The sequence below is a fragment of the Kogia breviceps genome, chromosome 15 (genome assembly GCF_026419965.1).
Source record: "Kogia breviceps isolate mKogBre1 chromosome 15, mKogBre1 haplotype 1, whole genome shotgun sequence".
Lineage (NCBI taxonomy): Eukaryota > Metazoa > Chordata > Mammalia > Artiodactyla > Physeteridae > Kogia > Kogia breviceps.
Window position 1 is genome coordinate 24,396,492 of NC_081324.1, and position 24,842 is coordinate 24,421,333.

General features: G+C 48.4%; 1 protein-coding gene across 21 annotated transcripts in view; it reads right to left on the bottom strand.

Annotated features, from left to right (window-relative positions):
• The window catches only part of CTIF (cap binding complex dependent translation initiation factor), a 308,749-nt gene that overhangs the window by 91,632 nt on the left and 192,275 nt on the right, over window positions 1-24,842 (bottom strand). For 12 of the 21 annotated variants that reach the window (XM_059040961.2, XM_059040967.2, XM_059040969.2 and 9 more), the window contains 2 exons: window positions 6,579-7,071; window positions 3,586-3,885 (listed from right to left, as the gene is read on the bottom strand). In XM_059040961.2, coding sequence (XP_058896944.1) covers window positions 3,586-3,885; window positions 6,579-7,071 — 793 coding nt within the window. Of the gene's footprint in view, window positions 1-3,427; window positions 3,886-6,578; window positions 7,072-24,842 lie in introns of those variants that run through there. The other 9 variants (XM_059040968.2, XM_059040966.2, XM_067014301.1 and 6 more) reach the window with 3 other exon arrangements.

Genomic DNA, 24,842 nt, shown 5'->3' on the forward strand with positions numbered 1-24,842 from the left:
ACGTGATTCAAACACACATTCAAGTTTGAGAAGCACTGATCTGATGAAGACTGCACGCTTGGCACATAACAGACCTCTGAGAAATATCCGTTTAATAAGTAGAATTTTACTTACAAGAACATTACTAAGAAAATGACCACATCCAGGGCAAAAAGACTCCGTTTAGATGTAAAAACTGAAGATGATTTTGGAGCTGTGGATTGGTGACAGGGGTCCCCTGGGACCCCAAGGTCTCGGGCGTTGTCCGTGCTCATAAGGGTAGTGCTTTTGGACTTCTTGAGATGACAACGCTGAGTGTGGCTGGAAAGGGTGAAAGGTCTTTCGACTTCCCCCTGGGCCCACTTGCCTCTCCATGGGGGCGGCATCCCAGCTTGGCAGGCAGCGCCACACTGTGCCAAAGAGTGTCCACTACATCAGAGCCTGCCCCTCTCCTGCCGCGCTGCCGAGGCCCAGGCAGTGAGAGCGGTCGGCCGAGCAGGGCAACGGCCAAAGACAGCTGCTGGGAGCTGTGTTCATGCGGCGCTTCCCACCCTGTCCGCTTTGCAGCCAGAATCGCTAAGCCGGGTCTCAGAGCTTGTACGTGGAGGCAGAGACGAAACCTGGCCACGTGAGGGGCATTTCAGAGGCCGCCGAACTGAACCAGGGGCTGGCTGGGGATCCAGGGGCAGTGGGCCTTGAGCGCATGCAGCTGAGCGTGAACCTCAGAGGGAGAAAGCAGGGGGAAGGAAAGTGCTGGGGGCCAGGCCCAGGACCGCTGGCCAGGGAAGGGATACAAATCAGGTTGGCCAGAAAATGAAAGCAGGTGAAAAACGACACCCCTGTGGGTCACAAGGAAAGTGGGGTTTAATGAGCTATGCCCACTGCTCTCTTTTCTTGAGCCTTGTGGGTCTGGGGTGGTGAGTGGCCGTGTATTACGCTGCCTAGAAAGCCTACTCCAACCTGCCACCTCCTCAGCTGCAGAGGAAGTCCCGGCAGACACGCGGTGCTGGCTTCCTCCAGGCCTTGTAACCGGGGGTCTGCTAGGAGCTTAGGGGTCGCCTCACGCCAGCACATTCAGCCCACCTTCCATGGGAGCCAAAGGGCTTTGAACAGTGACCCAGGAGGCCTGAGTGTCCAGCTCCAGCCCCCTCCCTCTTACACTTAAGCTGGGGTTGCAGGAGATGAAGGGGGTGGTAGGGTCTAGGGGACATTTCGATTTCGAAATATCTGACCCATAAATGCTCCACCCAGGCAAATGGCAGATTGGGAGTGAGAGTACCCTTCTGCCCCAGAGACAAGTGACACTAGCAGGACTGGGTCTCTTGGGCTGGCCCCCAAAGCCTGTCACACACGACAGACCTATCACTGAGCCCCAATATGGGGTAAGCAAGTTTCTGAGGATGAGAGGGACCCAGGACTCTTTCATATCACTAACAGGGCCAGGAGAGAGCGAGAAAGGAAGCAGCTCACGTGGGACCACTCACGCCCTCCCCGAGGCCCCCGACTCATCTTTAGCAGCGCAAAATCATAAGGTCCACTGACCAGTATGGAGCAGCCAATCCCTTTGCTAGCAGGGGCCGCAGAGGCCAAGCTCCGGGTGACGATGGCTGAATCAGGCCGAGAAGCCCCGTTTCCTGACTTTCGGTTTAGTGCTCTTTCCCTGCGCTAGTGTTTGCCAAACCGTGTCTCTCAGCACACTAATTCCACCAGAAGTCATTAGCTGGGGAATGCAAAGGGGACTTCACTGAGTTGGATGTAGCCAAACAGGTTCCCTTCCTGCTGGCCTAAGCCCGTCCACTCTGTGGCTGACGGAGAGGCGGGTGTAGGGGCCACGAAGCTCCGTTTGTGGCCGAGCATTTCCCAGGATTGATGCTCTGCTGGACACTGTGGGCAAGGCCGCTCTAACCACGGGTCACTGGAAGAGAAGCCTGACCGGGGCAGGATCCTGGGTGGCCCCCGCTGCCAGCTGCCCTTCCCGCCTGGGTGCATCTCGCCTCACGCCCTGTGTGTCTGTCCACCACTGGCTCTGGCTAGGTTCTTTGGAGCCGGCAACTATTGTCTAGAAGTCTTGCCCTATCCCGGCCCTTCTCTTGATAAAAGCCAAGGCCAAAGGCCAGTCTGTCCCTGACTCCCCCGTGCCTGGCTGTACGGGGCAGACAGGCTGCCCCCCACCGTCACCCTCCACGCACCCCCAGGACATTCCGGCGAGCGGGGAACATGCCCGATGTGCAAATCCCTCAGGTAATGAGGGAATTCATCACTGGGGAGCGTGGGCGATCCAGGAATGGGAACCCGATCGGTGCCTGGAGCTGGACAGAAGCAGCCCAGGCTGGCCAGCCAGGCTCGGGTTGCAGTGAGCAGTCTCCCTGGGAAGAGGAGAGGACGGCGGGGATGGAGCCCATGGGCAGCCTTCGGAGGGGGCTCCTCCCACCCTGTTCTCAGGGAAGAGAGGGAAGACTGCGAACCGGGTGGCTAAGACCAGGGTGACCATACATCCTGGTTCACACCTGGGGCCTCGGCCTGACTATGACTAGAGCCCCGATTCTCAAAAGTGTCATGCTTTGGATGACCTATTATATGGTCACCCTCGTTAAGACAGACCTGCAGGTGGTTTCTTCCAGCTCTGTAATCCTACTTTCAGAACTTCTAAGCTATTGTTTTACCACGCCTGGACTGACACTCATTTCATATCTCAACTAGCCTAAGGTACAAAGCATGATTACAGATGATTCTCCACAGCCAAGTCTCCAAGGAATAGTCCCTGGGCCTGGCATGGCCACCATATGCTGTGCCACCTGCTACCTCTCCCTGATGCCACCAGTTCTGGGACCAGTTCACCTGTTACCACCCATGACGAAAGAGCAGGTATAGGCCTTCAGCTCTCCACCTATGAGATCAAACCGTGCTGGGCTCAGCCTAAGCACCCATGCCCATGCCCAGTACACACCGCAGTAAAACCATCGCTGGACGCCGGCACCCACGGAGGAAGGAATAAAGAGGGGCAGGATTAAGTCCTCTGGGGTGGAGGGATTTAGTGGGATAGCACCAAGGAACAAGACGGTCTTTGATCTCCACGCTTCCCCTCGGCCCTAAAAGTGTTTTCAAGAAGCCCAGGCGCATTGGCAGACAGATCAAAGCTTCCCTCCTCAAGGCCCTTATGCCTTTTGCTCAGACCCATGTCAGCACCAACTACAACCAATGCACCACCTGCAGGGTCTGCAGGGTGGTCCCGGGGAGGAGGAAGAGGAGGAAAAGAGAAGTCCACGGTAAGTGTATGTCTGCTGGGATGTGGAGAGGTCAAAGCCCAGAGCCTGCTAAGACAAGAGCCAGCCCTCCTATCATGGAAATAGAAAGAGGGAAAGGCTGGTTAAACATGAAGCACCTACAAAACTCTATTGGTCCATCGTAACCACGGAGCCCTCACACAAACACACGCAAATCCGGCCACTCATCCCTTGCCCCTTGAGTGCCTTTTTATTTTCTGTAATTAATCGGGCAAGGGTGGAACTTGGGAAAAGTTCAACCGTGGTCAGAATCTGCAGCCTTCTCTCTAGTAATAAGCCAGCGGTGGGTGGGGTGGGAGGTGCAGCTGTCGGCGTCCGTTACCTGAAGCATGTTGAGGAGCAGGCTCCGGAACTTGGTCCCCTCCACCATGAAGAGCGCCATCTTGTCACAGAGCTTGGCGGCCGTGAAAGCAAAGCTGCGGTCGGACACGGCCTTCTGGTAGATGGTGCGGACGATCTCTCCCAGCATCTCCTCGGAGTTGGTGGAGTTCTGGGCCTCCTCCATGAAGGTGGTGAGCTTGGCATCCACGTCGCTGCTGTTGTTCCTCATGCTGTTCAGGATCTCAATCAACTTGTCCATCTTGTTCTGCTGAGGGTTGGTGGTCTCCACGGCCACTTCGTCCTGGGGGTGCGGGAGACAAACCAAGTCGCGCCTGAGCGGAGCCCAGCTTTCTGCGGAGGGGTGGCCAGTGGAGGGGGGGCTGCCACCCTCAGAAAGGACCCACCCCCACCTTCTAGAACCTGAGGTCTGATCCCTCCGGGAATGCCGACCTTCCCCATGGACCCTGGGGCCCCAGGCTCTCCCCTGACCCTTTTCTTGGCCCCTATGACACCCTGGGTGGATCCTTCTCGTGAACTACAGCTCTTATCCAGGATTCTCATACACACTGGCTTTGCCTCATACACATTAAATATCTCAATCTAGAAATGATTTAATGGGGCTTATAAAAGATGAAATAAAATAACAGATAAGAAATCGGGCCAAGAGAAAACGAGGGTAGGAAGACTAGGTCAGGAAGGAGGTAGCATCCAAAATGCCTGCTCTGTTGGTTAAAGGTGCCCATGGAGTGGCTACCTTGTCCTCCAGACCTCGGCTCCTTCAGCCCGAGGACCATCATGTTCTCTGGGTGTGGGGGTCCCTGTGACACGGCCTTGGCATTGTGTCCTATGGAGACTGTGCTGGCTTTTTACAACAAGCACTGCACACCAAGCAATCCTTCAATGTGCCACGAAAATGTGCACTTCGAGGAGGGAAACTTCGGATAAAAAATCCTATACCTTTAAGTGGTTTCACTACAACTGGGACCAGACCTGCGCTGGGGGAGGAAGAAAATGGCATTTGATGTCTCAGAAGTATAGATCGGTGGCCAGGAAAATGACTGACTTAACTGCTGGGATGTGAGACCAGGGTTAAAGGGCAGGCTCAGGGACATAAAGGGAAGCCCCATGTTTGCCTTTCCGGCATCAATAGAAGAATCTAGGGTTGGGAGGCTCAGACCCAGGTCCTAGAACCTGCTCTCTGTCTCTAGCTGGTTGGCTCTGGGAAGTGGTTTCACTCTCTGGGCCTCATTTTCCTCCCTGGTAACATGAGGTTAGGTTAGATGGTCTATAGCTTTCCCTTAGCCATGCTATTGCTTAAGCCCATTCCTCCTGGTCCAGGAGTCCAGGAGGCCTCACCGGAGGGCAGTTCTTGAAGCTGAAATACGGGCGCTACAGATCTACCTTACCTGTTCTACCTCCCCCTTCCTTCCCCACCCCAACCCTGTGGGCCTCAGGGCAGGAATAGCGGTCAGTATGTATAGAATAACCCCTCGAGGGTCTTCACACAGCTTATGGCATTTCATCTGCAGTCTGTCTGCAAGGTGGATAGTATTATACCCATTTTACAGATGGGTAAACTGGGGTGTGTGTGCACAGAGAGGTTAGGTGACTTGCCCAAGGCCACCTAGCCAGTCAAAGGCAGAGTGAAGACTGAGCTGGTCTGCTGGACTCTAAAGCCCACGTTGTTTCCTCTCTGTGGCATTGCGGTTACATTCAGTAGAGCTGGAGAGAATTAACAATCCTCTCTCCCTGGCTGGACTGCAGCAATCTGTTCCAGAAGCTCTTCAGGCAAAGACCACACACTGGCCATCACTTGGGAAGCTCTCCCAAGCTCTTATCTTTGGGACGTAAAGGAACGAGTGAGGCTTTCCTCCAGGCCCTCACAGCCGCCCGCCCCACAGGGAGCAGAGGGTGGGGGCCCCGGGGGCTGTAAGGATGCCAGCAGCAGCATATCCCCTTCGAGAACTGATCAGGGAAAAGGTCTGACCTGCCTTGTCCTGCCTGAGTGTGGACCTAGCCTCGGAGGTGAAAGGTGGAGGAGAGTAGGCAGTAGAGAGATGCCAGGGAGAAGCCCGGAACTTTGAGCTCTGCAGAAGCCCCAAAAGGAGGACTCCGTGGAGGAAAGCTGGGGGGCAAGTCGGCTTTTCTTGGGAACAGCTCCTTTCCAAGGTGACCTTACCTGCACCCTTGGCTGAGGACGGGGAGCTAGGGTGTGCAGGGTGGACTTAACGCTGCCAGGGACAGAGCTCCAGCCCTTCTCTGGAGGCTTGGGGCATCTCTACCTGAATGTGTGAACTAGGCGCTAGAGACCAGGGCCAGGAGTAGGGTGAGGAATGTGAGGCTCCCGGGGAGCAAAATTGAAGGAGGCCCTCCTTCTCAGGGCTGTGTCAGTGCAGGATGGGCATCTGCGTGATGCTGAGAGTGAGGGCCTCCTTCAATTTTGTCCCTTAGACCCCTCCCTACCGGTGGTTGGTGAAGAGGGGGCGTGGCAAGGCTGAGGCCAGTCTGCTGCACTCTGCCCAACTCACCTTTGCTCTCCCCTGGCAAGGGAGCACAGCCTGGTATTCGCCTTCAGGAGAAGCATTCTTACGTTATAGGCTCTGTGTTTTCCCTAGATGCCCTGTAGCACTAACAGCGCAGTATCTGCCACCAGATAATGCTGGAGGGAAGAACCAGGCCTTCTCTGCCCACCTCCCATCACCGGGAGGCACGTGCCTCTTCCTCCCCTCCCTTCTCAGGCTGGGGGCTGGTACCGAGTGTTCACCCGGGACTCTTGGAGGGTGGAATGTGCTGGAGGGGGTTCACATGCAGAGCTGGCCATGGGCCTGCCGTCTGGTGGCCGGGGGTCCCTCAGGCAGCGTTGACCAGGTGTGCTGGGGCCACACGAGCCTCCCTCCACGAGGCTCCCCAGGTCCGCAAACCCGAGCCCACCTACCAAGATGCCTACCTCGCGCCGTCCTCCCAGGTGCAAGAGAACAAGGAAAATTCAATTACCGGTACCTTTTCTTTCAGCCTTCGCCGCAGCCTGTCTTTGGAAGACTGGAGCAGGGTAATTTTGGGCCGCTCCCCGCTGCGCTCGGGAGTAATACTGTCTTTACGCTTTGTCTCAGCCTCTGGACCCCCTGGCTGCAGCAGGGGCAGCCTCTCGGAAGCCACCGGGGCCAGGGCATCAGGGCTGCAGGGGGGCTCGAGGCCGCTGTGCCCGGCATCCCCCAGGGCGTCCTCGAGTTTGGGGCTCTCCATGGTCACGGTCTCTTTGGCATTGCGGTGGGCGCCTGCCTCCCCCTTGTCGCCTGGTGGATGCTTCATGTTGCTGTGGTGCCAGCGCCGGTTCTGGCTGTAGCCATGATGGGTGGACCTCCCTGAGGGGTGGGGCACTGAGCCCCCCTGGTAGGATTTCTGGTGGTCCCTGTTGTGTTTGGCACTGCCCGGTGGGTGGTCACCGTGCTGTTGAGGCTTGTTCCCTCCTGGGGGTCTCTGCTGCCGCCTGCAAACCAAAGGGGAAAGACAAAGAAGGTCACTGGGGCCGCTGGCCAGGGTCCCTGTGTCCAAACATTAGAAGGAATTCATTTATTCATTTTTTTCAATACCCTTACTGAAGGCCTCCTATGCACCAGGCTCTGTGATGGGGCTTGGGGATACTAGCAGAGAATATGACAGATATGGTCCCTGTGATTATATAGGATTTAAGTCAACCCTTGACTTAAAATAAGTATTTTATTCCCTCTTCAGAATATGCGTTAGTACATGTGTAGGGAACAAAATTAAAATGATAGAGTATACAGTGACTCTTCCTCACTGTCCCCAGACACCCAGTATGTTTTCTTGAAGCAGCCATTACCATTTTGTGAACACACAGAACTGCATCTGATAGCAACTAGCCTGTTAAAATGACTTTTTAACCATCATGACTTATGAAAAGTTATACCATTTGTTACACAACCTTTCTCTGGGTACACTGACATTTCTGCCCCCAAACCCACTAACAAAATATGCTATAAGAAATTGTTATAGGCTGAATCGTGTTTCTCTCAAATTCATATGTTGAAGCCTCAAACCCTAGGACCTCAGCATGTGACTGCATTTGGAGATAGGACCTTTAAAGAGGTGATTAAGTTAAAATGAGGCTGTTAGGGTGGGCCTTAATCTAATTTGACTGGTATCCTTATTATTAGTATTATTTTTGGCCATGCCCCATGCCTTGCGGGAACCAGGGATGGAACCCGGACCCTGGCAGTGAAAGCGCCGAGTCCTAACCACTGGACCGGCAGGGAATTCCCATGACTGGTATCCTTATAATACGAGGAAATCTGAATGCACAGACACCAGGGGTGCAGGTACAGAAGAGAAATCCCATGTGAGGACACAGCCAGAAGGTGGCCACCTACAAGCCAAGGAGTGTGGCCTCAGAAGAAACCAAACCTGATACCTTGTCCTTGGACTTCCAGCCTCCAGAACTGTGAGAAAATAAATTTCTGTTGTTTACCCACCCGATCTGTGGTATTTTGTTATGGCAGACCGAGCTGAGCAATACAGAAGTGATATTTAACGTGGTGGTTTTGGGCAGACAGGCTCATTGAGTTTTTTTGGACAATTTCAAAGCAGAGATTATCATATGGAACAAATTTGAGGTGTACATCACGGGACAAACCCCAAACATGTTGATTTGAAGACTAAAGGAGAGCAGGGGGGTGGGGGTATTCTGAGGACCCTTCAGTCCAGCAGCTCAAGGGCTGCTTCCATCACTGAAGCACTCCTGTGTTCCACCTCTGTTTCACCCTCGCGGTGTTTTCCATGCCATAACCTTATTTGAAGTGCATTTGGAGAACAGGATAACCATGAGCCTCTCAAAGTTGTAAAGCCAGTGAAGAAAGTTTATGGAGAGAAGACGTTACATTCTAGGGAATGAGGCCCCCATCCCAGTCTGTGATCCATCTCTTTGGCAGGTACAACAGAACTTCGCTGCACTGCATTTCATGAACAAATTGTATTTATTTGCTCTAAAATTATTATTACTTATATGAACTCAATTTCACTGTTCACTTGATACATTTTTTTAAATTAATTTTTATTGGAGTATGGTTGCCTTACAATGCTGTGTTAACCTCCACCGCACAACAAAGGGAATCAGCCATACACATACAGATAACCCCTCCCTTTTGGACTTCCCTCCCATTTAGGTTACCACAGTGCACTACGTGAGTTCCCTGGGCTATACAGCATGTTCCCATCAATTGTCCATTTTATACATAGTATCAATAATGTATATGTCTCAATCCTAGTCTCCCAGTTCCTCCCACCTCACCCCTTTCCCCCTTGATAGCCATACATTTGTCCTCTAAGTCTCTCTATTTCTGCTTTGCAACTAAGATCATCTCTACCATTTTTCTAGATTCCACATATACATGTTATTATACGATATTTGCTTTTCTCTTTCTGACTTATTTCACTCTGTATGACACTCTCTAAGTCCATCAACGTCTCTACAAATGACCCAATTTCATTCCTTTTTATGGCTGAGTAATATTCCATTGTATATATGTACCACATCTTCTTTATCCATTCCTCGGTCAATGTACATTTAGGTTGCTTCCATGTCCTGGCTATTGTAAATAGTGCTGCTATGAACATTGGGGTGCGTGTGTTTTTTTGAATTATGGTTTTCTCTGGGTATATGTCCAGTAGTGGGATCATATGGTAGTTCTTTTTTTAGTTGTTCAAGGAACCTCCATACTGTTTTCCATAGTGGCTGTATCAATTTATGTTCCCACCAACAGTGTATGAGGGTTCCCTTTTCTCTACCACCTCTCCAGCATTTACTGTTTGTAGGTTTTTTGATGACAGCCATTCTGACCAGTGTGAGGTGATACCTCATTGTAGTTTTGATTTGCATGTCTCTAATAATTAGTGATGTTGAGCATCTTTTCATGTGTTTGTTGGTCATCTGTATGTCTTCTTTGGAGAAATGTCTTTATAGGTCTTCTGCCCATTTTTTGATTGAGTTGTTTGCTTTCTTGATACTAAGCTGTATGAGCTGCTTGTATATTTTGGAGATTAATCCTTTGTCAGTTGCTTCATTTGCAAATATTTCCTCGCATTCTGAGGGTTGTCTTTTCATCTTCTTTATGGTCTCCTTTGCTGTGTAAAAGCTTTTAAGTTTCATTAGGTTCCATTTGTTTATTTTTGTTTTAATTTTCATTACTCTAGGAGGTGGGTCAAAAAAGATGTTGCTGTGGTTTATGTCAATGAGTGTTCTGCCTATGTTTTCCTCGAAGAGTTTTATAGTGTCTGGTCTTACATTTAGGTCTCTAATCCATTTTGAGTTTATTTTTGTGTATGGTGTTAGGGAGTGTTCTAATTTCATTCTTTTACATGGAGCTGTCCAGTTTTCCTAGCACTACTTATTGAAGAGGCTGTCTTTTCTCCATTGTATATTCTTGCCTCCTTTGTCATAGACTAGGTGACCATATGTGCATGGGTTTATCTCTGGGCTTTCTATACTGTTCCATTGATCTATATTTCTGTTTTTATGCCAGTACAATACTGTCTTGATTACTGTAGCTTTGTAGTATAGTCTGAAGTCAGGGAGCCTGATTCCTCCAGCTCTGTCTTTCTTTCTCAGGATTGCTTTGGCTATTCGGGGTCTTTTGTGTTTCCATACAAATTGTAAAATTTTTTGTTCTAGTTCTGTGAAAAATGCCATTGGTAATTTGATAGGGATTTCATTGAATCTATAGATTGCTTTGGGTAGTATAGTCATTTTCAAAATATTGATTCTTCCAATCCAAGAACATGGTATATCGCTCCATCTTTTTATGTCATCTTTGATTTCTTTCATCAGTGTTTTATAGTTTTCTGAGTACAGGTCTTTTGCCTCCTTAGGTGGGTTTATTCCTAGGTATTTTATTCTTTTTGTTGCAATGGTGACTGGGATTGTTTCCTTAATTTCTCTTTCTGCCCTTTAGTTGTTATAGTATATAAGAATAAAGGAGATTTCTGAGTACTAATTTTGTATCCTGCAACTTTACCAAATTCATTGATTAGCTCTAGTAGTTTTCTGGTGGCATCTTTAGGATTTTCCCTGTATAGTATCATGTCATTTGCAAACAGTGACAGTTTTACTTCTTCTTTTCCAATTTATATTCCGTTTATTTCTTTTTCTTCTCTGATTGTCGTGGCTAGGACTTCCAAAACTACATTGAATAGTAGTGGTGAGAGTGGACACCCTTGTCTTGTTCCTGATCTTAGAGGAAATGCTTTCAGTTTTTCACCATTGAGAATAACGTTTGCTGTGGGTTTGTCATATATGGCCTTTATTACGTTGAGGTAGGTTCCCTCTATGCACACTTTCTGGAGAGTTTTTTTCATAAATGGGTGTTGAATTTTGTCAGAAGCTTTTTCTGCATCTATTGAGATGATCAAATGGTTTTTATTCTTTAATTTATTAATATGGTGTATTACATTGATTGATTTGCATATATTGAAGAATCCTTGCATTCCTGGAATAAATCCCACTTGATCATGTTATATGATCCTTTTAACGTGTTGTTGGATTCTGTTTGCTAGTATTTTGTTGAGGAGTTTTACGTCTACATTCATCAGTGATACTGGCCTGTAATTTTCTTTTTTTTGTGATATCTTTGTCTGGTTTTGCTATCAGGGTGATGGTAGGCTTGTAGAATGAGTTTGGGAGTGTTCCACCCTCTGTAATTTTTTGGAAGAGTTTGAGAAGGATCAGTGTTAGCTCTTCTCTAAATGTTTGATAGAATTCACCTGTGAAGCCATCTGGTCCTGGACTCTTGTTTGTTGGAAGATTTTTAATCACAATTTCAATTTCAGTGCTTGCGATTGGTCTATTCATATATTCTATTTCTTCTTGGTTCAGTCTTGGAAGGTTGTGCTTTTCTAAGAATTGGTCCATTTCATCCAGGTTGTCCATTTTATTGGCATATAGTTGCCTGTAGTACTCTCTTATGATCCTTTGTATTTCTATGGTGTCAGTTGTAACTTCTCCAGTTTCATTTCTAATTTTACTGATTTGAGTCCTCTCCCTCTGTTTCTTGATGAGTCTGGCTAAAGGTTTATCAGTTTTGTTTATCTTCTCAAAGAACCAACTTTTAGTGTTATTGATCTTTGCCATTGCTTTCTTCATTTCTACTTCATTTATTTCTGTTCTGATCTTTATGATTTCTTTCTTTTTACTAACTTTGGGTTTTGTTTGTTCTTTCTCTAGTTCCTTTAGGTATAAGGTTAGGTTGTTTATTTGAGATTTTTTTCTTGTTTCTTGAGGTAGGATTGTATTGCTATAAACTTCCCTCTTAGAACTGCTTTTGCTGCATCCCATAGGCTTTGGGTCATCGTGTTTTCAGTGTCATTTGTTTTTAGGTATTTTTTTATTTCCTCTTTAATTTCTTCAGTGATCTCTTGGTTATTTATTAGCATGTTGTTTAGCCTCCATGTGTTTGTATTTTTTTACAGTTTTTTTCCCCTGTAATTGATTTCTAATCTCATAGTGTTGTGGTCAGAAAAGATGCCTGATATGATTTCAACTTTCTTAAATTGATTTGTGACCTAAGATGTGATCTATCCCAGTGAATGTTCTGTGAACACTTGAGAAGAAAGTGTATTCTGCCACTTTCAGGTGAAGTGCCCTATAAATATCAATTAAATCTATTTGGTCTATTGTGTCATTTAAAGCTTGTGTTTCCTTATTTATTTTCTGTCTGGATGATTTGTCCATTGGTGTAAGTGGGGTGTTAAAGTCCCCCACTAATATTGTGCTACTGTCGATTTCCCCTTTTATGGCTGTTAGCATTTGCCTTATGTATTGAGGTGCTCCTATGTTGGGTGAATAGATATTTACAATTGCTATATCTTCTTCTTGGATTGATCCTTTGATCATTATGTAGTGTCCTTCCTTGTCTCTTGTAACATTCTTTATGTTAAAGTCTATCTTGTCTGATATGAGTATTGCTACTCCAGCTTTCTTCTGATTCTCATTTGCATGGAATATCCCCTCACTTTCAGTCTGTATATATCCCTAGGTTTGAAGTGGGTCTCTTGTAGACAGCATATGTACAGGTCTTGTTTTTGTATCCATTCAGCTAGTCTGTGTCTTTTTGTTGGGGCATTTAATCCATTTACATTTAAGGTAATTATAGATATGTATGTTCCTATTACCATTTTCTTAATTGTTTTGGGTTTGTTTTTGTAGGTCTTTTTCTTTTCTTGTGTTTCCCACCTAGAGAAGTTCCTTTAGCATTTGTTGTAATGGTGGTTTGGTGGTGCTGAATTCTCTTAGCTTTTGCTTGTCCATAAAGCTTTTGATTTCTCTCTTGAGTCTGAATGAGATCCTTGCTGGATAGAGTAATCTTGGTTGTAGGTTCTTCCCTTTCATCACTTTAAATATGCCCTGCCATTCCTTTCTGGCCTGCAAAGTTTCTCTGAAAACTCAGCTGATAACCTTATGAGGATTCCCTTGTAGGTTATTTGTTGCTTTTCCCTTGTTGCTTTTAATATTTTTTCTTTGTATTTAATTTTTGTAAGTTTGATTAATATGTGTCTTGGCATGTTTCTCCTTCGGTTTATCCTGTATGGAACTCTCTGCGCTTCCTGGGCTGGATTGACTATTTCTTTTCCCATGTTAGGGAAGTTTTGACTATAATCTCTTCAAATATTTTCTCAGGCCCTTTCCCTTTCTCTTCCTCTTCTGGGACCCCTATAATTCTAATGTTGGTGCATTTGAGAGGTCTCTGAGACTGTCCTCAATTCTTTTTTCTTTATTCTGTTGGTCGGCAGTTATTTCCACCATTCTATCTTCCAGCTCACTTATTCGTTCTTCTGCCTCAGTTATTCTGCTGTTGATTCCTTCTTGTGTATTTTTCATTTCAGTTATTGTGTTGTTCATCACTGATTGTTTGTTCTTTAGGTCTTCTAGGTACTTGTTAATCGTTTCTTGTATTTTCTCCATTCTATTTCCTAGATCTTGGATCTTCTTTATTATCATTATTCTGAATTATTTTTCAGATAGCTTGCCTATTTCCTCTCCATTTATTTGGTCTTGTGGGATTTTACCTTGCTCCTTTGTCTGCAGCGTATTTATCTGTCATTTCATTTTGTCTGAACTACTGTATTTATGGACTTCTTTCTGCAGGTTGCAGAGTCATGGGTCCTCTTCTTTCTGTTGACTGCCCCCTGCTGAGTGAGTTTGGTCCAGGGGCTTGTGCAGGTTTCCTGGTGTGCAGGTGGAGGGCCAGGTGCCTGCACTCTGTTGGGTGGAGTTGAGTCTTTTCTCTCTGATGGGCAGGGCTGTGTCAGGTGGTGTGTTTTGGGGTGTCTGTGAGCTTAGTATGACTTCAGGCAGTCTGTCTACTGTGGGTGGGGCTGGGTTCCTGTCTTGCTGATTGTTTGGTGTGAGGTGTTCAGCACTGAAGACTGCAGGCAGTTGTGTGGGGTTGGGTCTTGGTGTTGATATGGATACCTTCAGGAATGCAGGGGCCGATTAATATTGCCTGGGGCCAGGAATTCTCTGGTGTTCCAGAGTCCTGGACTGTATGTTCCCACCCGGAGGCCCAGACCCGACCCCTCTAGGTAGGTCTCTGGACCTGCTGTGGATACTGTGAGGCCAGCTCAGACTCTGATTTGGCCTGATTTCCGTGTGTATTTGTCCACAAAGTCCGGTGCTGCGAAGGCTGGACTGGTCTCAGATGTTGAAATACTCACTGTCTATTCAGGTATTCCACACACGCAGGGTTTACCAAGCCGATCTTGGGGATTTAATTCACAGCTTGTGCTGCTGTATAGAAAAATTTGTGTCTCTCTTCCTTAGTTGCACCACCCTTCAGGCTCAGTTTTGGTTTTAACCCCACCTCTGCCCGTGTGCTGCCTTCAGGCATCTGATCCTTGCCCAGGTGAGCGGGAGCGAAAGCAGCAGTTGCTTGGAGCCCACTTGGGTACTCCCAGTACCTGCAGTGGCAGGAGCTGGTGTATGGGAGCATTGTTGCCCCCGTCCCCTGTGCTTCTCTCAACCATGGTGCCTTGCTTTCCAGGCAGACCCTGCTTCCTCTAGGGGCATTCCTGGCCACGCGTCCCCTCAGTCCTGTCCCTTCTATTGTATCTGCCCGGCCAACTGCATTTCTCTCCCCAGGTCTGTTCTTCCAACCCCACGCTTTAGCTCTCTGACTCTGCGAAGAGTCCCCTCGGTGGACTCTTGTCCCAGGCAGGTGTGCCCAGAGCTGATTCCCAAGGAGGCTTTGGGGTGGGCGGTGCAGGCAAAGATGACCCTGGCACGAGGGGCGGGTGGGCCTGCTCTGGTGGGAGCCCCTCCTAATGCCCACAGAGGCAGAAGAAGAGGATGCAGAAGGGGTTTATAATGGCAGCTCCGGCCCTTGCATGCCATGCTACTATGACGCCTTGCTATGGTGTCTCAGGCTTTTTCCACAGACTTTCCCGGTTGTGATGCCCCTTGCTCTTGTCCCTTCAGGCTGTTTTTTCACAGCCAAGAGCTGTCCTCTCCCTGGCTCTGCACTTCAAACCCCTCTTTCTAGCACCTAGCTCCCCTTCACAACAGGTGACTCACGATTCAGGATGGAATGCACAGAGCTGCCGTATAGATCATGTGTGCAGTTCTTACTTTGTCTTGCCTTCCATAGACCATCTGCAGTGTTCTCCTTTGATCCCCCGAAGTTCCTTTTCCGTCCCAGCTGATTTCCCCTCCATGAGGGAGTCTTTCTTAATGTGGGGACCTCTCCTCACCTTCAGCTTCTTGCTAGGTTGCTGGTCTCTTTTTTGATTCTTTTCTTTCTTTTTCTTTTTTCTTCTTTCTTTCATTCTTTTAGGTGTCCGAAGTCTACCACTACTGTTCAGCAGGAGCTCTATGGGAATTATTCCATTTGTAAATGTGTTTTTGATGAACTTGTGAGGAGCGACAAATTCCACATCCTTCTATTCTGCCATCTGGACTGAGGGGCAATAATTCTGTATCTGTGAAAATTTGGGGTTATCTTGGGTTGGGGTTACATGGATCATTTTCCCATTAAAATTAATGAAAATTTTTTCATTAAAAAGCTTTCCCTTCTACCGATACCAAATGTTGTTGAGGATGTGGAGAAAAGGGAACCCTTGTACACTGTTGGTGGGAATGTAAATTGGGGCAGCCTCTGTGGAAAACGGTATGGAGGTTTCTCAAAAAAACAAAAAAAATGGAACTACCACATGACCCAGCGATTTCACTCCTGAGTAAATATCCGAAAAAACCAAAGACACTAATTTGAAAAGATACATGCACCTCAGTGTTCATAGCAGCATTATTTACAATTGCCAAGATATGGAAGCAACCTAAGTGTCCATCAACAGATGAATGGATAAATTAGCTGTAGTATACACACACACACACACACACACACACACACACTGGAATACTACTCAGACATAAAAAAGAATGAAGTCTTGCCATTTGCAACAACATGGATGGACTTGGAGGGCATTATGCTAAGTGAAATAAGTCAGAGAAAGATAAATACTGTATGATATCACTTATATGTGGAATCTAAAAAGTACAACAAACTAGTGAATAAAAAGAAGCAGACTCACAGATACAGAAAACAAACTAGTGGTTACCAGTGGGGAGGGCAGAGGGGCAATATAGGGGTGGGGGAGTGGGAGGCACAAACCACTGGGTGTAAGATAGGCTCAAGGATGTGTTGTATAACACTGGGAATATATCTGATAATTTTGTAATAACTGTAAATGGAAAGTAACCTTTAAACATTGTATAAAAATAAAAAATTAAAAGAAAAGCTTTCCCTAAGTGGCAGGGATTTCAGGGGGAATTAAAGTTGTTAAGTGAGAGACAGGTGTATAAGCTTCTTTTTCTTTCCACACAAACAGTAACTTACAACCCACTGTATATTAGAAGTAGAAATTAGTATGTTTCTGGAGGGAAATTTGACAATTGGTTACAAAAGCCTCTAAAACATGTAAACCACTGGACCTTGCAATGTATCCACGTGTGACAACTTATCCAAAGGAAATAATCAAAGCACAGGGATGTAGGAATAAGGATATTCATCTCAGCAATGTTTAGAACAGCAGTGAAAAACGGACTGTGGAGAAATTAAGAACATGGTGAAAAATTCACTCTGTGGCATGTGTAGTAATACATGCAGCATGGTGCTGTTTTTTAAGGCAAGTATTCGTATGCATAGAAAAACTGGAAGGATACACACCAAAATGTTAACAGTCATTATCTCTAGGGGATGGGATGAGGAATTTTCTTTTCTTTTTTGTGTTTTCTAAATGAACATACATTTATTTTTCTAAACTTTCTATTGTGGGATAATTATAGATTCAAATGCAGTTGTAAGAAAGAATGCAGAGAGATCTTTTGTATCCTTTACCCAGTTTCCTTCCATGGTAACATCTTGCAAAACTATAGTTCAAGATCACAACCAAGATTTTGACACTGATGCAATCAAGACACAGACCATTTCCATCATCACCAGGATCTTCCGTGTTGCCCTTTGATAGCCACGTTTACTTCCCTCCCAGCACCTCCTCCTTAGCCTTTGGCAACAACTAATCCAGTCTCCATTTCTACAATTTTGTCACCTCAGGAATGTTATATTCATACAGTATTTAGCCCAGTGGGATTGGCTTTTCTCACTCAGCATAATTCCCTGGCAATCCATCCAGGTGGCTGTATGTATCCATAGTTGTTCCTTTTTCACTGCTGAGTAGTATTCCATGGTGTGGATGTATCAGTGAGTTTAGTCATTTACCCACTGAAGGACATCTGGGTTGTTTCCAATTACTGGCTATTGTGCAGACAGCTGCTGGGAACATTTGTTTACAGGTTTTTGTGTGGACATAGTTTTCATTTCTCTGGAATAAATGCCTGTGAGCACCATTGCTGGGTCATAGGGTAGTCGCGTATTTAATTTTTAAAGAAACTGTCAAACTGTTTTCCAGAGAGGCTGTACCATTTTACATTCCCACCAGCAATGCATTAGAAGTTTTCAATCATTATTTCTTTGGGTCATTTTTCAGTCACACCCTTTTTCTCCTCTACCTCCCGGATGACATGTCTGTTAGATTTTCAGTTATGGTCCCTCAGGTCTGTGAAGCTCAGTTCATTCTTTTCAGTCTGTTTTCTCGCTGTTGCTCAGACTAGATCATTTATATTGTTCTATCTTCCAGGATACTGGTCTTCCCTTAGTCCCCTCCATTCTGCTGTTGAGTCCATCCATTGAGTTCTTTATTTAACTCATGTTTTCATTTGATTCTTTGTTATATGCTGAGACGTATTTTTTTCATTTGTGTCAAGTGTGTTCCCAATTGCTCTCTGAGGCATTTTTATGCTGATTACTTTAAAATCTTTGTCAGATAATTCTAATATCTCTGTTAGTTTGGTATTGACATGTATTGTCTCTTTTCATTCAGTTGAGATCTTTCAAGGTTTTGGTGTGACAGAAGATTTTCAGTTGAAAGCTGTACATCTTGGGTATTATGTTATGAGACTCTGGACTTAATCAAACCTTCTGTTTGGCTGGCTTCCTCTTACTTTGGTCCGGTAGTAGACAGGGCTGTGCTGCCTCATTACTGCAGTGTCGGGGGAGAAGTCAGGTCCCCCACTGGGTCTTCTCTGACAGAGCAAAGGGGGTCCTCTTTAATGCTGGGCACAGTGGGGGGTTCTGGTTCCACACACAGACACCTCCTCGGCTATAGGAGGGGCAGGGTGTCACACAGCTGTTCCCCACAGCAGTGGGAGGGAGGGGCTGCTCAGTGCCCTTCAGGGGTGAGTCTCAACTCCCTACCCAGCTTCCCTGATACCAGCCTGGCAAGGTTCGGGTGCCTCGTCACAGCCTGGCAAAGGTGGAATCTCAGCCCCTCGTTTGGCCCTTACTGGCACGTGTGGGGTGGAGCCAGTTTTCTCTAGGGCATTTGCCTGAAGTAGAGGAGTTATTGTCTAAGAGTTTTCTGTCTTAAGAGTCTGCCCCCTTGCCTGGTTCTTCGGCTGCAGAGGGCAGGCTTTTGTTGTGGCCATTTTGGTCTGCCTGCGCCTGGGGGTGTTTCTGGGTTGCCGGCTTCTTTCACTCCAAGTCTGGGATTTACGAGGCTGAGAAGAAAACTCAAGCAAGTCACTGCTGTGTCATCCCTCAGGTGCCAAGGTCCCCACCCAGTCTGACTTCTTCTCGCTGCCTTTCAGAGTTCTCTTATGTTTGCTTGTATACTTAAATACCCAGGGTTCTTAGTTGTGTTTATTTTAATAATTTAAGAGGCAATACAGCAGAGTCAAAAGAGGCAGCCCCTCCACCCAATCCCACAACTGCCACCACCGCTACTGGCACCGTCATTCCCTAATGGTCTCATTCTAAAAACAGGGATCATCGTGGGCCTAACACTAAGTTCTGGAAGAAGGTCCGTTTGCATTCGGAGCAGGGCAGGGCACCCGGGGAACGGGGATGAGCTGGGCCCCATCAGCCAAGTGACTCATTGAGTCGGACTCCTCCTAGGATCACCAACCGGCCTTCAGATGTGCCACATGCCCGAGACACAGGTCAGCTCAGGAGCCCGGATCCCTCGTTCTGAGGAGCACTCTGGGAGAGCACGGAAGAAATTTCATGGCCCACCGACTCCCTGAGGCACCACGTGCTGGGACGCTTTGTAAATTCTCCCTACTTTTATTTTTTAATTACCTTAAATTAACTGGCCCTTTTCCCTTCCACTCTCTTTGTTCTTTGAGTGTAATTTTTTAAGCCCGGAGAAGAACCTTGGAAATTCCCTGGCAGATGATGCTTTGCTTCTCACAACTTCTGTCATCCTTATTTAGAATTTTTGTGGAGCCTGCAGCTATGGCCCAAGGAATGCCCCCAAAGAATGGTTGACCAAGCCCTTCCCAGCATCTGTCTTGAGACTGGCTTCCCACTTGCCATATCAGGGATTCCCCTCTCTTTGCCCAGCATCTCCCCCAGCTCCCCGCACCCTCCCCACTGTAATCCACTTCTCTTCACGTGGAGGAGGAAGAAGGTAATTTCTACCTGGCTGGTCAAGGTCTCAGAAAGAAATCAGCTAGGCCTTGTGGAGCTTCTGCTATTCCTTCCTAGAAATTTTCAGGGGCCTGGAACTCCATGTCCTCCTGGTTCAAGAGACCTTGGAGCCGGCCAGCCCCGTCAACACAGCAATGACCAAGAAGAGTGCCCGAGGTTGCTGAGCATTAGTGGTTGTTTTCAGACTCACTCTGCCTGGATGGCAGTTCCTTTGCACACGTGGAGTGATGTCCACGGCGCGGGGAGGAGAGGCTTGGGAGTCCACCCTCAAGGGCACCCTTTTAACTGGGCAGACAAGACTCAAGATTCAAAAGGAGGAGGGCTGATATGGGGCTGGACAGCAAATGAGATTGGCTGGGTGGCCCCTACGAGGGCAGGGAAGAGCCAGATGCCCTTGGAGGAGGGTCATGGGGCATGGAGCCCCTTTTCTTCCTTCCTGCTTAATTTTCAGGGCTAGTGATCACTGGGACTGGTCTCTGTGCACAGGCCAGTCAAGAATCTTTCTTCCCATTTTACAGATAAGCCAACTGAGGCTCAGGGAGGAGAAGTCCCACACCAGAGGGCCTTGCAGAAGCTCCCAGGAGTGTACCCAGCCTGCCAGCCAGTCACGGCTCCCAAGCATCCACCTCCTGTCTCCCACTTGTCCTCAGATCCAGCCCCCTCAGGAGAGAAGGGCTGAGTTACCGCTGAGACCTGCTGTGGTGGTGACCACATGAGGCCCGTGTCCTTGGCCTGGAAAAGGGCTGAGAGGGCCTTAACTCCTGGAACAGATTTGGGGCTGGGCCCTGGGTTCCAACAATGGAGACCCAGGCTCCCCTGCTCTGGCCATTCACAAATATTTGTCAGCGGTTGCTGGCTGAGCTGGCCAAAACCAGCTCCTCTCTTCTGTGTTTGCTGGCCCTGGGTTTCGTCGATACCTTCCTTCAGGGGCCAGCTGGCTGCTCACCACGAAACCTGTGGGTTTAGGTTTGGCTGATCTGGGGATGAGGTGCTGTTGCTCCCAGTGGTGGATAAGGAAGCCACATTTGGTCTCATATCCCCAGATATGTGGGTCCAGGTTTCAGAGACATAACTAAACATGCAGCCCCGCGAGCCAAAAAGGGCAAAAATCCACCTCCCTGTCTGCTTATCATGTTCTAATCTCTCGGGGGAAGTTTCCTCTGGTGAGGGCAGGGCGGCGGGAGGAATGGCTTAGGAGATAAGATTAATATTCCATTTGTGCTACTGGCAACACCTGCTGTTAGGAAAATAATGCTTATTTTTTTTGAGAATGGAAATTGTCAGTATGCTTTTTCCATCACTCATTTAGTTTATTCTTTCTTCTTTGGGTTCTGAAATCAGATATCTTGTTCCACTCTAAGACTGTTCTCTTTTATTAAGAAAAAAAAAAAAAAAAAGTTCTCGGAAGACCACAGCTGCATTTCGGGAGGTGGGTGTAGGGAGAATAACTTCAGATTTTGTTTTTAAAAATGATTTTAACAGCAGTCCAAATGCAGACAAACGTCTCTCTGTTCATTTTTTATTTCATAATCACTCCCAACTAGATATTCTGAGGGCCACCAAATTATTATGGTTCTCTCAATGTCGGACACTTCACCACATAATTTGTAGGTCTGCTTAAAAGTTTCTGAAAGCAAAATTCCTAGGGCGAGTGGTTTGAGAACTATGCATGGGCTCATATTTCTTGCCTTCAGAAAGTGATGACTGCCTATTACTAGCTTAGGCGCCTCCATTCCTGCCCACCTACACATGCCCCGCACAGGTCCCACCTCCCCTGCCCCCGCCGCTGCACGAGCTGAAATGTAGGGGCTCAGGCACACGGCTCCGGAGCTGTTTAGCTTAGCTCTGCGTGTGGGGCACGGAAACAAGGGTCACCCGCCACACAAGGCTGCTCCAGTTTGCAGAACGGGAAGCTTAGCAAGGAAAAGCATAGCGGAGACTTATTTCCCTCTTCAGGGAGCCAACCAAGGGAAACATGACATTGGCTAACCAAAGAGACAAGGATCAGAGTGGCCTGTGTTAACTGAGCACCTACGATATACTCGGGGCTGAATTAGGTGCTGGAAACCCACTGAGTCTGTTCTGTAGGACACTCCTCGTCTGGTCTGTCTGTGAGACTACAGCCAGCTCAGAGCCTGGCTTGGGGGGGGTGGATTTCACCCCAAATCCCCCCTCTGTGTCTCTTTCCCTAGCTGTGTCTCCCCCCAGCTCCGGGGTGGCTGTGAAGATACACGAGAGACAGCATGAGAAAGCTTGGTCTTACATATGAGAAAGCCAAGGTTCAGAGAGGTTGCTTCGTTCCCCCAAGGTTGCCCAGCTAGTTAGTGGCGAAGCCTGTACTGGAACTTGGATCTGTGTTTCTGCTCTAAGGTACTGCCTGAAACGCTACATGACTGGATTTAACAATGACTTTTCCGAGGTCTTAGGAGGTCTCAGGTCTGGAGAACTGGGGCATTCCTAGCCACTTAGACAAATGCCCCGCCTGTAATCGCCATCATCCACATCATGGCAGGAACAACAGCACCATCCCAGCCGGCTTTGAGTGCCAGGCGCACTCCTGCACCAGGTTCCCCGACAACCTGCAAGGAGTGTCACGTGCTCAGGAACACTCCTGCTGCCTTGGATGGTCAGCCGAGGTTTAGAGGCTCCCGCTCCAGCAGACCGTGGGACTCTCCTTTTGCTCAGAGTTGGGTAGGAAATGATTCAGGACTGAGACCTCTGCCAGTCGAGGCAAGAGTTCACGTAAGAAGTTCAGTCTCCCACTGAGTGGACTGAAAGCTTTAGAGACCAGATGTTTACCTGGAGAAAGGGATGCTCTGGGATGGAAATGAGAGGGTCTGACTCTTCACCCTGAGGCAGAGAAAAGATTTTTCTCACCAACTACACAGTGAATGAACAAACGAATGAGGAGGGGAAAGTCTGGTTCATTTGCTGCTTCATTAATTAAACATGTTTAATTAATGGAACCTCTGTCTGGAGGTTCGGGGCGGAGGTATCAGTGGGCTTGCCCAAGGCCGCATAGCTCCTGGAACACTCTGAGGGAAGCTGGGAGTTGGGGGGAGGGGGTGACAAAAGCTGTTCAGCTCTCCCTAAGGAGTCTCTCAATGCCTCTCCTAATCCCACGCAGGCTTTGAGGCCCAGATCCGCCCAGGAGCCTTCCGCAGCCCCCAGGGTGCCCCCTCTATCTCTAGACCCCTCACGAAATTATAGTCTGGCTTCCCTAGTCTCTGCCACCTACGGCCTTGGGCATTCCTCTTGTGAACACTTAAAAGCATCTGCTTCCCTCAGATGTGTGAGAACCTTCTCTAAATCTCCCCTCGGAGTCTGTGGTGGGGCTGGGCATTCATTCATGCCTAAAGGGAGCCCCGCAACGAGCCAGATCCTGGGGACACAGCGATGACTCCAACACAGGGCTGTGTCCGTATAGAGCTTAGGGTCCATTTGGAGAGACAGACACTAATCCAGTAATTACAGAAACAGGTATCTGGTTACAACCAGGAACAAGAGTCACGAAGGAAGGGAAGCAGAGAGTAGCCCAGGGGTCTGTCTTAGTCTGATCCTAGAGGCAGGACTGGCCACATAATTTGCAGGGCCCTGTGCAAAATAAAAATGTGGGCCTCTTGTCAAAAACTGTCAAGATAGCCACAGCAGAGCGTTAAACCAAGCGCAGCCATGCTGAGCGTGGGTCTCAGCACAGGAGCACAGACGGCACACCCGAGAAGCCAGCCCTGCCAAGAGGGCTGCCCCGAGGAACGGGACTGTAGCTGAAATCACAAAGATGCAGAATAACAGCAATGAAAACACGGTAACATGTATGAAGCGCTAACCACGGTCCAGGCAGAGCTTTCATTTACTCTAAGAGGGAGGGACCACTGCACTCTGTTTCACAGAGAGGTCAGTGAGGCACAGCAAGGTAAGTACTTGCCTGAGGCCACACAGCTGGCAAGAAGCAGAACTTGGTTTGAACTTAGGTAGTTTGGCCCGAGAACGAGTGCTCTCAACCACCAAGCTCTCGTCTCAAGGGTTTGCGGCCCGTTCCACGGTCCTGAGGGCCCGGGGCAGCCTGCACACCACTGCTGAGCCACTGGAACCCCAATCCAGAGGAGCCCAGGCCTTGGCCAAGGCCAGTGGGGGAGGGGTCGTGGCTCTGGCAGCACGTGGTGCGGAAGCTCAGCTAGATAGGCAGACGCAAAGGCCAAAGGCTGAGCCAGAGGCCACTGGAAACGGGGAAGCTGAGGCCCGGGAGAGGGGATAGGCTGGGAGGGCTCTGGACGGGCGTTCTAAGTTGAGGTTTGGAAATCCGGCCTTCCAGCCTTGGCTCCACTGCGTCTGGGGAAAACCGCAAAAGCCACATGTGGCCCTCGGGTTTCCATCTGTGCTGGGAACAATCCTTTCCCCACCACCGCCTGCTAGTTCCTGCGGCTGGGGCCTGTGGGCCAGGGCTGGGGGGAGTTTGAGTTTTCAGGTGGCCCGCTGGCTTTACCCTTGCACTTGGGGTGGGCATGGGGTGGGAAGAGCTGTAGGCTCCTGCACCCTCCTCCATCTTAGGGCAGCACAGAAGGCCATGGGGAAATAGCTTTCTCTGGGGCATTAGATGCGGCTCTGAGTCTCCCTCAACTGCTGGGGCATTTCTGAGGCCCTCCTCTCAAACCCACTGGAAATCCAGGGCTCCCAGCACCAATCTGCTGGGCAGCTTTGGCAAACCACCCACCTCTCCATGTCTCAGTATTCCGACCTGCAGAACGGGAACACCAAATCCTCACTCAAGGCATTTCCTTAGGTGGGGTCCCACCTTCTCTGCATTCCTGCCTAGATCACAAGGCACGTCTGAAGTTACAATACAATCAAGCCTGGGAGAGCCTTTGGGGAACAAAGGCACATTATAAATACGAGGTATTATTTTTGTTCCAGGGTGAATCAGGCATTCCAAGAATCCTTGGCCTCATACGTTCTGAGGCAGCGTGATGTCATGGGAAGAGCACGCGGCTGCCCTAGCGGACTTTTCCAGGGAAAGGCCCTCGCCCTTCCGCCTAGCCCAGCCAAGCCCTGCAGTCTCCAAGTCTGGCCCATGGACCCTCAGTGCAGCCTACTGGCGGGTCCAGGTATCCCCCGAGCTATATGGTCACCCTGGGCACACACTCAGAGTCTGGTGGACAGTAGACGCGAATGCAGGTAAGTCTCAGCTGGGATGCTCAATTTTCCAGCTAAATTG